This window comes from Panthera uncia (assembly GCF_023721935.1).
Source record: "Panthera uncia isolate 11264 chromosome A3 unlocalized genomic scaffold, Puncia_PCG_1.0 HiC_scaffold_11, whole genome shotgun sequence".
Classification (NCBI taxonomy): Eukaryota; Metazoa; Chordata; class Mammalia; order Carnivora; family Felidae; genus Panthera; species Panthera uncia.
Genome location: NW_026057578.1, coordinates 16,463,960 through 16,477,563, shown reverse-complemented (window position 1 = coordinate 16,477,563; position 13,604 = coordinate 16,463,960). Strand labels below are relative to the sequence as shown.

Sequence of the window (13,604 nt, the reverse complement as noted above, 5' to 3'; positions counted from 1 at the left end):
TGGTACTTAAGATGTCAGTGTTCCTTCTGCTGTGGTAAATGAAGTTTGCAGCAGCTGGCTAGTTTGGCCTCAGGTGCCCAGTAAGGTGGCCTTTTCCTCAGATTTCAGGAAGAGGAATCTGAGACATAGCAGGAGCTAAGAGCTGGGGTTCAGCCAGATTTCCCCAGTCTCCCGTCGCATAGTTCATTTACCTTGCTCTCAGCATTCCTCCCAGGGAGCCCGGTGTGACGTGCCTCTTGGGAGGTACTTGGCATAAATGGCAACTTAAAATGGAAAATCCTTGCTAAGCCTCTAGTAGTTTAAGCACTTGAACAATTCTGGGCCCTGGGGATACTGCGGTGAATTGAGAGGCCGCTTGGACCTCAGCGTGCCCATAGTTCGGAGGGAAAAATGCACTAGTCGACGAGCAGATGGTGGGCAGGGAACCCAAAGCATAGATTGGAATTCGGTGCGAGACGCGGGAAGTGTTCCTGGCCAGATAATGGCCCCACGCAAAGGCAAAAGGCCAGGAGGCTAGCTAGTTTCCTTTGGCTAGGGGCAGGGTGGTGATTTGGCAGAATCCTATAAACCTGATTAGGGAATATTTTACCCTGAGGGAGGGGAGAGAGGTTTTCTGTTCCGGAGAGGAAAGATCGATTTTGCATTTTAGGAAGCTCACTCAGACTGCCGGGAGTTGGACCGAGCGAGAGCCATCGAATTCGAGGCTGGAGAGGAAGCAGGGAGACAGTTCGAAGGCACAGACCCTGCCTAGGTAGGGGTGAGGGGACGGAGGAGAGCCTTGGGAGTAGCGTTTAGGGTTTTGCACAGGCTGTTTCCCTGGCCTGACTCTCCCATCCTTATGCCTCACTACCTTTCCTCAGTCTCCTGGATGGGCAACTCCTGGGCCGCCCGGGACCCACCACATTTGGCCTGGGTCCGGCCTCAGTCAAATGGCGGCCGGCTCAGGACCGCAAATCCCAAGACCCGCGGCACTCAAACCCGGCCTTCCCGGCCCCACCCCGACGCTCGCGGGACACTCCCCGACCCGCGCTCGGGGCCTTGGGGCTTCAGAGCTCTGGGAGGGTGGGGCGCTCCCCTGTCCGCAGGCCCCGCCCCTGTGCCCGCCCCTCCGGTTCCACCCCCGCGCAGCCCTCAGACTCCGCCCCGCGCACGCCGCCCGCCCGCGCGCCAGGCCCGGGCGGCGCCGACGCGCTTGGCGGGAGATAGAAAAGTGCTTCTGTGCGCGCCGGCGGCGGCCGAAGTGCCTGCGAGCGGTGGCGGGATCTGCGTACAGGCTGACGGCTCCCAGCACGGCCCGGGGGCCCGGAGCGGCCCGAACAGCCGCGCCTGACCCCGGCCCGGCTCCCGCTCCGGGCTCAGCCGGCGGGCGGGCGAGCGCGGCGCGGCCCGGGCCGGGGGGATGTCTCGGCGGACGCGCGGGTGAGTGGAGCCGGGCGGCAGAGGGCTCCCCCCACCTTCCCTTCCACCCCGACTCTTGCCCCCACCCCCCACCCTCGCCGTGGCCCCTCCGGGCGGGGCGGGGCTTCCCCGGGAATTGCTGCGTACCGGGTAGCCCGAGGCAGGGGGGCCCGCGGGAAGCCGGGGGGCTCTTGGGGGCCCCTCGCTCTGCTCCCCGGGCGTGCTGGGCCTCGGAGCCGGGGCGGGCGGGGCTCCTGGGACCCGGGCCAAGCCCTGCATGATGTCATTTTGTCTCCCGCCTAATTGCGGGGTGGGGGTGGGACGGCGGTGTCAGCTGCTAGGGCCTTTATCGGGGAGGGTGGCGACCCCTGGGGTGGGAATGTGTTTCTCCCTCCAAGTCGCAGCGAGGGGGAAGCCCAAGCCTGGAGGACTTTTGGTTCAAGCCTGTTTGGATTCGTTTCTGGCGGAGGGCGTTTCTTAACATTAGGGGAAGTACAGAGCACCCCCAACTCTCTCCGGCCTGAGAAGGGGGTCGGGGGGAGGGGACTCTTGTGTGTCCCCCACTCCCGCCCTTCCCAACCTGGGTGTCGAGCTGGAGCTCGGTTTAGTTTCAGAGATCTGTGTTCCTTTTCCACATGAGGAGTTTGGAGCAGCTGGGGTAGAAGGTGAGGGGAAGAGAGACCGATGCGTATCAAGACCGCTCTGGGGCCAAGCAGGAACTGCGGTCTCCATTTTACTTATTCCCCCAGAGAATAAGTGGCAGCGTGGGGCCTGGAACCTCGTGTGTGGGTTCCAGGTCTCTGTCTACACCTTGTGCCTGGGGCCTGACTTCTGGGCTTTTCATCAGTCTGGGAAGTCCGAGGACAAAGGGGGCCTGCCTGCCCTGTTCCCTCCCTGGAATGGCGCAGCCCCCTTGACCTTAACCCCCTCTTCCCATGGTGTTTGCTCCCTCCCGAGGAGGGTGTAGACTTGAGAAACACTCACTGCTGGCCTTGCCCAGAGTTCCTCTCAGCGAGGAAGCCTCTGATCCCTGGGCCGTGGTGAGGGTGCCGGCACGGGTTCTGTCTCCCTCAGGCCACCATTTCCCAGGGCAGCTCCAGTTCCCAGGAGTTTTCTGGTCAGGCACCTGTGGGACCCTGTCCTGATAGGTGGTGCTGGAAATGTTACTCCAGGGAATGACCGAAGCCCCAGAAAACCCCCAGGTCCTCTGCCACTGCTCCCTTAGGGCTCAGTGGAGGACTCCTGTCCCATGTGAGGGGTGATTTCTGCGTCCTGGCACCCCACAGCCCCTCAGCTCGATTCTTGGCCGATTGATGTAACTCTCCTCTGCCACCAGTGCCCCCACTTCCTGCTCAGCTTCTGACTCACCTGGCCTGGAGCAGAGCCCAGAACATCGAAGGGCATAGAAAGGGTGTGTTGGACCTACAGGTGGTTGCCACCACCGGCTTGGTGTCTGCTTTTTCAGCTGGCATTGCAGGGTGAGGGCTTGAAGATGCAGGTCTGCAGTCTGGCTCCGTGGACTTGGCAAGTGGCATAATCCCTATCAGCCTTGATTTCCACATCTGTTAAATGGAGATACTGGGAATGCTAGTGAAGTAGTCGGTTAGCTTCATGTTGATGATAGAAGCAAATTTTATATACTATCTCACAGAATTCCCCCAGCTGAGTTGCTTGTCCCCATTAAAGTATTGGAGCACCAGGGAGCGTCCACACGTTTCATCCTTGAGGGAACATTTACTGAGCTGCTATTAGAAGCTGGGTGCTGGAGAACCAAAGATGGTTTCTGTTAGAAGTCTGGATGCAATTGATTTTAAAGGCAGCTTTATTCTGTTAGTATCTTGTGGAGTTTTTGCCTCCTACTTTGTGTTGGAGGAAGACACCATAAATGGGGTCAGGGAAGACCGGACAAGGCTCAATTCTAGCTCCTTCTGTGACCGATGTATTCCTGGGTTTAGACATTGTCCATTCCTTCTTTTTCTACTTTGAAAAGATTTACTTTAACATTTCTTGTCAACGAGTAGACTTCATGTTTAGTTATTAATTCGAGGACCTGGTCATTCCCTTAGCAAACATTTCTTAAGGTCTTTGGTGGCAACCCCCAAAGGGAGTCTCATTCTGAGACAGGAGGATTTCCAGGGTGTGGGAGCACAAGAGTGACTCTAGGAAGATGCTGAGCTCTTCCTAGAAGGGGAAGGAAGATGGACATGCAAGGAAGTCCTTGTCCTTTTGGAACAAGGCTTGTGCTGTCTTGCTTGTTTGGAAATGGCTTTTCCCACCTACAGACACCTGACTTAGGAATGTGCCTAACAGATGACCTGAGGCAGTCCCACTGACCGGAGTTGGGAGCTTACTAACCTTACCCTGCCTTCACCCCCAGCACCAACATTCCTGGAGGTGGATAGTGTGATTTCCACTTTTGTAATCATTAAACCAGATAAATATGAAGACTTTGGAGGAACTTGAAAAACTGCCTCTTAGAACATAAGAACATCCAGAAGTCCGGGTTGCTTGTACTTTGATTTTCTTTTCCATAAACCATGCCTGTGTGTAGGCAAGGATTGGAAAATGGACATAGTCACTGAGGATATGTATTTAAAATGTTATTCATGGGGCTGCTGGGTGGCGCAGTCGGTTAAGCGACTTCAGCCAGGTCACGATCTCGCGGTCCGTGAGTTCGAGCCCCGCATCAGGCTCTGGGCTGATGGCTCGGAGCCTGGAGCCTGTTTCCGATTCTGTGTCTCCCTCTCTCTCTGCCCCTCTCCCGTTCATGCTCTGTCTCTCTCTGTCCCAAAAATAAATAAAAAACGTTGAAAAAAAATGTTATTCTCAGATAACCAATATTTCTTGAAATCCTGGTACTTGGTGATTGCATATATCATCAGATTTAATCCTTAAAATAATCCATAAAATTTTAAAAAGTTCTGTCCAAAAGAAAATATTAAAAAAATTTTTTTTAATGTTTACAATTTTTTTGAATGTTTATTTAGTTTTGAGAGAGAGGAGACAGAGCATGAGTGGGGGAGGGGCAGAGAGAGAGGGAGGCACAGAATCCAAAGCAGGCTCCAGGCTCTGAGCTATCAGCACAGAGCCCCATGCGGGGCTCGAACTCACGAACCATGAGATCATGACCCAAGCCAAAGCCGGACACTCAACCGACTGAGCCACCCAGGCACCCCAAATGTTTATTTTTGAGAGAGGGAGACACGGAGTGCGAGCAGGGGAGGGACAGAGAGAGAGGGAGACACAGAATCCGAAGCAGGTTCCAGGCTCTGAGCTGTAAGCACAGCGCCCTACGTGGGGCTCGAACTCACAAACTGTGAGATCATGACTTGAGCTGAAGTCGGACACTTAACCGACTGAGCCACCCAGGTGCCCCTGTGCAAAAGAAAATATTAAATGGGTGTCTGGTTTCAAATATTATAATATTCTTGGTGAAATCTTTTTTTCTTGAAGCTTTTTAAATCATTAGGGTGTTTGTGAAAATAGAAAAATAAAGAAGAAAATAAAAATTGCCCATAACCCTAATTCATTAAAGAGTTAAAAAAAGAGGAGGCGGACATATTAAAAGTAGAGCCTAAAAGGCTGCCTCCCCCAAGCCTTTACCTAGAGATCACTGTCCATCCATCACACAGCAGTGTGACACATGGTCTTGACCTTTAGCTTGCTCTCCCTGCAGCGAGGAGCTGGATGAGCTGCACTACCAGGATACAGATTCAGACGTGCCAGAGCAGAGGGACAGCAAGTGCAAGGTCAAATGGACCCACGAGGAGGTGAGTGACACTGAGGGACATTTTAGGGAGGGAGGCTGATGGCAGCTGAGGGGCTGGTCAGAGAACTGAGCCTGGGGTATGTCTGCCTGATGCCCCGTTGGGTATGATGAAGAGCCGGCGGAAGAGGTGGAGGGGTCCCCTGGTTCTCCACAATGCCTCTTCTCAGCACTCCACATGGAGGACTCTCGGGAGAATGTGTCTCAGACCTCAGGGCCAGCAGTTGCTGTTCTTTCTCTTGGAAGCCGGCCTGTTCTGCATCGTGGGCGTTAATTGTGCTTCTTGTCCTTTAACTGCTAAATCTGCAACCTCCTCTTTATTATTTTTGAAAATTGTCTTCAGACATCCAGCTCTGAAGTGATTCTCTTTTTTAATCAGCTTCCCAGAAGTATAATTTATATATAATCGAATGCACCTTTTAATGGTGAATAGTTCAGCAGTTCTGACAAGTATGTATAAGTAAGTAAGTAAGTACTTACTTACATAAGTAAGCACCACCTCCATTATCCCAGAAAGTCCCCTTTGAGGTCCATCTTCCCTGGCTCCAGGCAATGGCTAATGTGATGTCTCTTAGTTTGAGTTGTTTTGCCTGTTCTTGAATGTCCTATAAGTGAAATCATAAAGCTGTATTCTTTTCTATCTGGTTTCTTTTGCTTAACAAAATAGTTGCTTGATTCAGCAATTTTTTCGTTTTTGTTACTGAATAGCATTCCACTGTATGGGTCTACCACAGTATGTTTCACTTGTTGATGGGCATTTGGGCTGGTTCCAGTTTTTGGCTATTGTGGATAGAGCTCCTGGGAGGATTCTTGCCTAAATCTTTTTTGAGGATTGTATTTTCATTTCTTTAGGGGAGATAACTTAAGTATGGTCCTGGGGTAGATACAGGTTTAGTTTCATAGAAACTGCCAGACCTTTTCTAAGGTCTAGTCTCCTGTTCCATCCTAGACTCCTGTTGGCCTTATCTTTTTATTCTGCCTCCTTTTTCCTAGGTATGTTTAATTTAGGGCTCCCCACTCCCCCCCAGCTTTGTGTATAAGTTGTAAAACCATTTAAAATCATGTTTCTTCAGAGGAGCGCTAAGCCAGCCTTTTCTGTTCATCCCACCGTGGGTCAGGAGCTATATTCAGCTCTTGTAGGCCTAGAAGAACAAATAAATTGGGGCCCCCAGCCCAGAACCGCTCTCTGCTTGAGGTGGAGAGAGAAGACTGCATGGGCCTGTGGATGTGCTTTGGTGATCCCTGGTGCTGGCAGGATCAGTGTGTGCTCACCGTTGTATCTCTCCTTCCCGTGCTAAGGCTCCTAGCACGTAGGAGGGGTAATTGTTGAAATACCTTTAGGAGAGGTTAATGTTGCCCGAAGAGCTCAGGGAAAGTTTCATGGATAAGGATTTGGAAATCAAGTCAGGGAAGAGTACAAAACGATGGGTATGTAAGAATAGGAAATGGGCTATAGGTGGAGAAAGGCAAGAAGAGGGGCCCTGGTTTGGCTAAAGGGAAGAGTCCTTGAATGGAATGGATTGAATGGATGAAAGATAAGGATGAAAAGATTGACTGAGGCCAAATCCTGAAAGGCCTTGAATGTCAGGCTCAGTGTGTAGGATTGTTGAGCTAGCAGGGTGGAGCCATTGAAGGTTTTTAAAGCAGAGGAGTGACCTGAACGTAGCTGGGCTTAAGGGGAACTAATCTGTGTGTAGGATGGATAAGAGATTTGGGGGGCAATCTGGGGCCTGGAGACTGGTGCCCAGCTGTGGAGACACTGGGACAGTAGGATGGAAGTGATAGCGGGAGGAGGTCCCTGGATCCGGGAGGAGATGGAGGTGAAACAGCAAAGTGTCCTTGCCAGTTGTCGGGACAGCAGTGCTAGAGATGGATATGAGGACATGGGAAGAAGGGGAGTGTTGGCCTGACCAGGCCGGGTGGCAGAGGAGGGCAGGGTGTTTGGGGATGGCTCAGCTACAGGATTTTTGGGGACTTTGCCCAGGTGGTGCTGGATTGCACTTGAGGGTCTGGATTTCTGTAGTGGCTTTTTTTTTTTCTGTCCAGGAGTATGTGTGTGTTAAACATGGAACGTTAACTTTATCATCATAGCCATTTTTAAGTATACAGGTCAGTAGTGTTAAATATATTCCCATTGTGCAACAGATCTTTAGAACTTCTTTATCTTGCAAAATTGAATTTCTTCTTTTTTTAAATTTTTTTAATGTTTTTATTTATTTTTGAAGGAGAGAGAGAGAGCATGAGTGGGGGAGGAGCAGAGAGAGAGGGAAACGCAGAATCAGAAGCAGGCTCCAGGCTCTAAGCTGTCAGCACAGAGCCCGATGCGGGGCTTGAACCCACAAACTGTGAGATCATGACCTGAGCCAAAGCCAGACGCTCAACCGACTGAGCCACCCAGGCGCCCCGCAAAATTGAATTTCTATACCCATTGAACACAAATTCCTTTCACCCTTTCCCCAACTCTTGGCAACCATTTTTCTACTTTTTGTTTCTATGATTTTGACTTATTTTATTTACTTAAATATTTATTTATTTAAGTGATCTCTATACCCAGTGTGGGGCTTGAACTTATGACCCTGATATCAAGAATTGCATGGTCCTCCAACTGATCCAGCTAGGCACCCCAATTTTGATTACTTTAAATATATATATTTTTAGTGTTTATTTATTTTTGAGAGGGGGGGGAAGGATCAGGGGAGGGGCAGAGAGAGAGAGGGAGAGAGAGAGGGAGACACTGAATCTGAAGCAGGCTTCAGGCTCTGAGCTGTCAGCACAGAGCCTGACACGGGGCTCAAACCTGCAAGCTGTGAGATCTTTCCCTGAGCCGAAGTTGGACGCTTAAGCGACTGAGCCACCCAGGTGCCCCAAGAATTGATTACTTTAGATACTTCACATGAGTGGAATCATATAGTATTTGTCCTTTTCTGACTGGCTTCTTTCACCTGTGTCCTCCTCGTTCATCTCTGTTGTAGCTTCTAACAGAATTTCCTTATGTTTTAAGGTTGAATAACATTCCACTGTATGGATATACACCATGTTTTCCTTTTTTTGTTTTAAATTTTTTTTTAACATTCATTTTTGAGAATGAGAGAGACAGAGCATGAGTGGGGGAGGGGCAGAGAGAGAGGGAGACATAGAATCCAAAGCAGGCTCCAGGCTCTGAGCGTCAGCACAGGGCTGGACACAGGGCTCGAACTCACGGACTGTGAGATCATGACCTGAGCTGAAGTTGTACACTCAGCCGACTGAGCCATCCAGGCACCCCTACACCATATTTTCTTTATACATATGTGTATAAAATACAAAAAATAATTTGAGGAATACTTTCCATACTGAACTGCAACCATTTAAGGTACAATTCAGTGAATTTCAACAGATGTATTACTGTGAAACTGCCTGCACCATCACGTTATAGGACATTTCCATTAACTTCTAAACATTCCTTGCTCCCCTCTGATCTCAGACAACCACTGACTACCTTTAGATTAGTTGACATTTTCCAAAATGTCATATGCATAGAATCATGCGGTGTGTACTCTCTTATATCTGGCTTTTCTCATGCATCATCATGATCCTGAGATTTCATGTTGTTGGGAGAGTCAGTAGTGTATTTTCAGGAGACTATTTTAACATCTACTGTCTGCCTTCTAACTACCTGTGGTTCTGCCCAAGATTCCCCATCTCTAGTGCTGCATTGCTGTCATCTCTGGCCTGGGGGCCTCTAATGGTCTCCCTTCCTCCATTCTGCCCTCTTACAACCCCTTTCCCTGAAGCTGCCGAGGTAAACTTCATAATAAGCACATCAGACTGCTCAAATACATCAGTGGCTTTGTGTGACACAGAGGCTCAAATTGATCTCGTGTGGGTCCCGCCCCTGTTGTGCCCCCCCAGAATCATTTGCATGCCCCTCTCACTTGCTTCCTGCATCCTATCTGCATTAGACTTCCTTTGAGCCTGTCCCTTGGTCTCCCTCAAAAGGCAGTCACCCCGTACCTGTCCATTGGCCCCGAGCCAGCCACAGGGTGGCTTTACTTTTGTTTGTGAGAGCCTTTGATTAGCTCCCTCTGGACTATAATTCCCACAAGGTCAGGCAGCTCTGTTGCTGCCTGTTGCTGTGTCTGTATACCTGGCACAGCGTTGGCACTCCCTACGTGACTGGCCTTTGGGCTGCCTCCATCATGAACGGCTGCTTTCTGCACGTGTACAAGCTGAGCCTTCTCTTTCTGGCGTTGGCAGGATGAGCAGCTGAGGACCCTGGTAAGGCAGTTCGGACAACAAGACTGGAAGTTCCTGGCCAGCCACTTTCCTGTGAGTGCAGCCCCTCGGTGGCCCCCTCCGTCAGAGATAAGGGTTCTGGGTGACCAGACAGTGTGCCTGGGACAGACTTTCTGTCAAGGAGAAGAGGGTATTTCTTACCAAGCTACCCCTGCTCCCCCTACAAAATAAAACAAGCTTTCTAGACCCTTTCTTCCCAAGCCAGAATTTGAGAGCCCCTGTCATAAGCATCTCCACACAGCAGCCTTTGCAGGCCCGGTGGTCTTTAGGCTCTCTGTGGTCTGCAGTATGTGACCATTGGCACATTTGCATTTCTTCATGCAAGAAGTGCAAAGTCTCAACAGTGAGACTGAAACTAAAGGGAAGTGATACTTTCGTCAGGCTTCCTGGCGAGCATCTCCCCCCCCCTAAACAGCTAGAACCTCCTGGGGATGCGGGTCCCCCATATCCCCACCCCTAAGACTGTAGGTGTCATAGGCAGGGGATGTGGCAGGAGCTACTGTGTGGCTTATTTCCTGAGTTACTTGGCAGCTCACGGACCAAGTCAGCAGACCCTTTCTACCCCAGTCCTCGCCTTCCCTGCTTCCATGAGGTCTAAAACCTTTAGGGGACTAATGCTTTCTCAGAAGCAAAACCCCTGGCATATACCACCAGCTTCTATAGGAATTTATGGCTCATGATGGCAGCCTCCTTGTGTTGGGGGATGGGAGGTAACTTTGTACAGGGAAACCCTGTGTGTGGCATGGGGGAGTGCAGTGAATGGTGGGTGAAGGGAACAAGACAGAACTTGTCTGAGGTAGGCATGGCCCCTTAAACCCAGTGCTCAGCCAGGGTCCAAGGCTGCTGTCCTAGGAACCCTCACAGGTTCCTGTTCTCTTCCCAGAACCGCACTGACCAGCAATGCCAGTACCGGTGGCTGAGGGTCTTGAATCCAGACCTGGTCAAGGGGCCATGGACCAAAGAGGAGGACCAAAAGGTAACTATCGGGACAGTGCCTTGCACACAGTGGGCCTTCACCAGAGGATCAAGGGATGATGAGTCTGTTCTGGGGGTCGGCTGGGGTGTCTGATTGGCCCCTCTCAGGGCCGTGGTAAGGTGAGGCTCACATGGAGGGAATGTGCTGTGGTGGGCGTGAGGGAGGGCCATGTCTCCCTGACTTCACAGGGGACTTTTCCAAGGTCATCGAGCTGGTCAAGAAGTATGGCACAAAGCAGTGGACGCTGATCGCCAAGCACCTAAAGGGCCGGCTGGGGAAGCAGTGCCGTGAGCGCTGGCACAACCACCTCAACCCTGAGGTGAAGAAGTCCTGCTGGACTGAGGAGGAGGACCGCATCATCTGTGAGGCCCACAAGGTGCTGGGCAACCGCTGGGCCGAGATCGCTAAGATGCTGCCGGGGAGGTGAGCCGCTGGGGGCCGGGGGCCAGAGCAGGCAGAGATGTTCCCGGGAAGGGAAGGTGTCCTCTGGCCTTTTGGGGGGGATGTACCAAGAGCCAGTCTGATTACTCTGTGGTTGTTCACTTTTCCCAGAAATGAATGAATTCTTCAGATTCTTGCCGGGGGGTGCCCGGGCCTGGCTGTAGACAGTTCTGGAATAGGGCAGGGAGAAGGAGCCTGGGGACCTCCCATTCTGTGTACACATTTCTCATTTGGTCCCTGTTGGAGCTCTGTGCACCATCCCTGCCCTCTGGCAGGGTTTTGAGGTCTTTTTTCTAGAGAATAAACCTCTCTCTTCCTGCCTGTGTGGTCAGGACCAGGACCTAGACATCAGAATCACTGCTCAGTTTTCTATTCCTCGCTGGACCTGATCCCTTCAAGAGGCTCTTGGGTTTCTGGGGAAGCATTGGGAAGACTTGGCTCCATTCTTGCCAGAATCTTCCTCCAGGGTCAACTCCCAGTCTCCTAAGTTGCTTATTGATCCCCTAACTGCTTTCCATCTTCTGGAAACAGAAAAATCTCTTACTTGCAGCTGTGTTCTATCCTGGTCTCTGTGTCCTTGTGCATTTCCCCCATATTCAGTTCTTAATCCTTTGTCTGTTATGGCATTGTGGTCCTGGGAAGGAGAGAAGATAAAATGCCAGATGGTGTATTTCCCCTGAAGTCTGGAATGGTCTAGTTTCAAAATTCAAACCCAGTTTGTTACTCTTCTGATGCTTCTAACACTTGGGTTGAAGACCCGGTCTCTTTCCCAGTGTGGCCTGCTTGTCCTGGCTCATGCCACCAGCCTGGCCTTGATGCACTGTCACCCTGCCTTACCTGTTGGGCTGTAGCCGCTCTGCCCTCCTCTCAGCCCTGCAGCCATGGCAAGCTCCTTCTGGGGAGCTCCTTGTGGTCCTGTGTCGTCCTGGAACACACTCAGCGTGTGCCCCTTGTATAGCCAACACAGTCTTCTCCTTCAGTCCCTGGTGGGGGATGTTATTTTCTCAGAGAACGTTTCTCTCTTTCCAGACTGTGTTCGTTTCCCCAGCGACCTCCCCTTAGCGCCCACACCCGTGTGGTCAGTGCTCTGTCCTGACAGCCTCAGTGGGAGTGTTTGGAGATACAGACCCTCCTCTTTTTTTTTAAAAAAAAGTGTTGGTTTTTTTTGATGTTTATTTATTTTTGACAGAGAGAGACAGAACATGAGTGTGGGAGGGGCAGAGAAAGAGGGAGACACGGAATCTGAAGCAGGTTCCAGGCTCCGAGATGTCAGCACAGAGTCCAACGCGGGGCTCGAACTCATGGACCGTGAGATCATGACCTGAGCCAAAGTCGGACGCTCAACTGACTGAGCCACCCAGGCCCCCCCAGGCCCCCCCTTTGACTGGTTGTTCAGTCCGGCTGTTCGTGTCTGTGCACAATTCAGGGGAAGAGCTAACTGTTCACAGTTAGAAGAGCACTCTGCTTGGACCTCTGAGGAAGGAAGTGCCTACTATGTGCCTGCATTTCTGTAATTCTGGTTATGATGTGCCGAGCTGCCTCGTGCTGCTTAGCACTGCACTGCTGGGGGCTTCCGTGGTGCTGCTCTAGTCCGTGCTTCTGTACTGCGGCTACACTGCGGGGGGCTTCCGTGGTGCTGTATCACCCAGTACCTCTGCACGGTGCCACCGCCGTGTGCGCTTCTGTAGTGCTGTTGTATTCTGTGCTTCTGTACTGATCTACTGCCATGCACTGCTGCAGCTGTACTGCTGTGGGCTTCTCTCCTGCGATACTATTTTAGACTTATCTACTGCTGTACTGCCCTGTGCTCTACTACTCTGCTGCCATGTGCTGCTTCCTGCTTTTCTGCTGGATGCTACCATAGTCCTGTGCTACTCCATACTTCTAAACTACTGCGTGCTTTATTACACTTTGTCTGCTGTACTGTTCTAGATTTCCGTGCCACATGCACTTTTCTACTGCTCTGCTATTCTTTCTATACCAATCTGCCCTTTTGTCACTGTAATTCCCTTACTTCCATACTGCCCTTTTTTTTTTTTCATGTTTGTATATTTCTGAGAGAGGGACAGAGTGTGAGTGAGGGAGGGGCAGAGAGAGAGGGAGACACAGACTCTGAAGTAGGCTCTAGGCTCTGAGCTGTCAGCACAGAGCCCGATGTAGGGCTAGAACCTACGAACTGTGAGATCATGACCTGAGCCAAAGTTGGACACTTAACCGACTGAGCCACCTGGGTGGCTCCGTATACTCCTGTATTACTCTGTGCTTCTGTAGCATTGTGCTGCTCTGTGCTTTCTACTATTATGTATGTGCGTCCTCGTGTAGTCTTCAGTAAGTGGTGGAGTGTGAAGTAGTCTCCTGATTCTCCAGAGAAAGTAGCTGAAATTCAGATGACCCGCGTGAAACCCTCTGTGTCATTTAGCTCTGCCCTCTGTGGCCATTTTGTAGTCTGGGAGGTGAACCAGGGCTTGTATTCAAGGTCACTGGGAGCCTCAAAGCGGAGGTCAGCAACCAGGGGTTTGTTTCTAGTTTCTACAGGTGCAAGGTGCACAGAGAAGGGAATGAGAGCTTCAGAAACATTTCAGTGGTGTGATTTTCCCATAGGCCCAATAAAACCTTTGCTTATTTTGTTGAGGTTAGTGGAAATCTGTAAATTGTTGAGGGCTAGAAACACGTGTAATTTTATCTTAGAGCTAAGAGACCTCAGAGTCATCAGGCTGAACGCTTGTTTACCGAAGTGGGAACTCAGGT

General features: G+C 51.1%; 1 protein-coding gene across 2 annotated transcripts in view; it reads left to right on the top strand.

Moving 5' to 3' along the window:
* Positions 1–1,181: 1,181 nt before the first annotated feature.
* The window catches only part of MYBL2 (MYB proto-oncogene like 2), a 35,986-nt gene continuing 23,563 nt past the window's right edge, over positions 1,182–13,604 (top strand). The window contains exons 1-5 of one of the 2 annotated variants that reach the window (XM_049650761.1): positions 1,182–1,419; positions 5,075–5,168; positions 9,401–9,472; positions 10,323–10,415; positions 10,618–10,838. In XM_049650761.1, coding sequence (XP_049506718.1) covers positions 1,400–1,419; positions 5,075–5,168; positions 9,401–9,472; positions 10,323–10,415; positions 10,618–10,838 — 500 coding nt within the window. In that variant the 5' untranslated portion in view covers positions 1,182–1,399. The remainder of the gene's footprint in view (positions 1,420–5,074; positions 5,169–9,400; positions 9,473–10,322; positions 10,416–10,617; positions 10,839–13,604) is intronic. The other variant, XM_049650760.1, reaches the window with a different exon arrangement.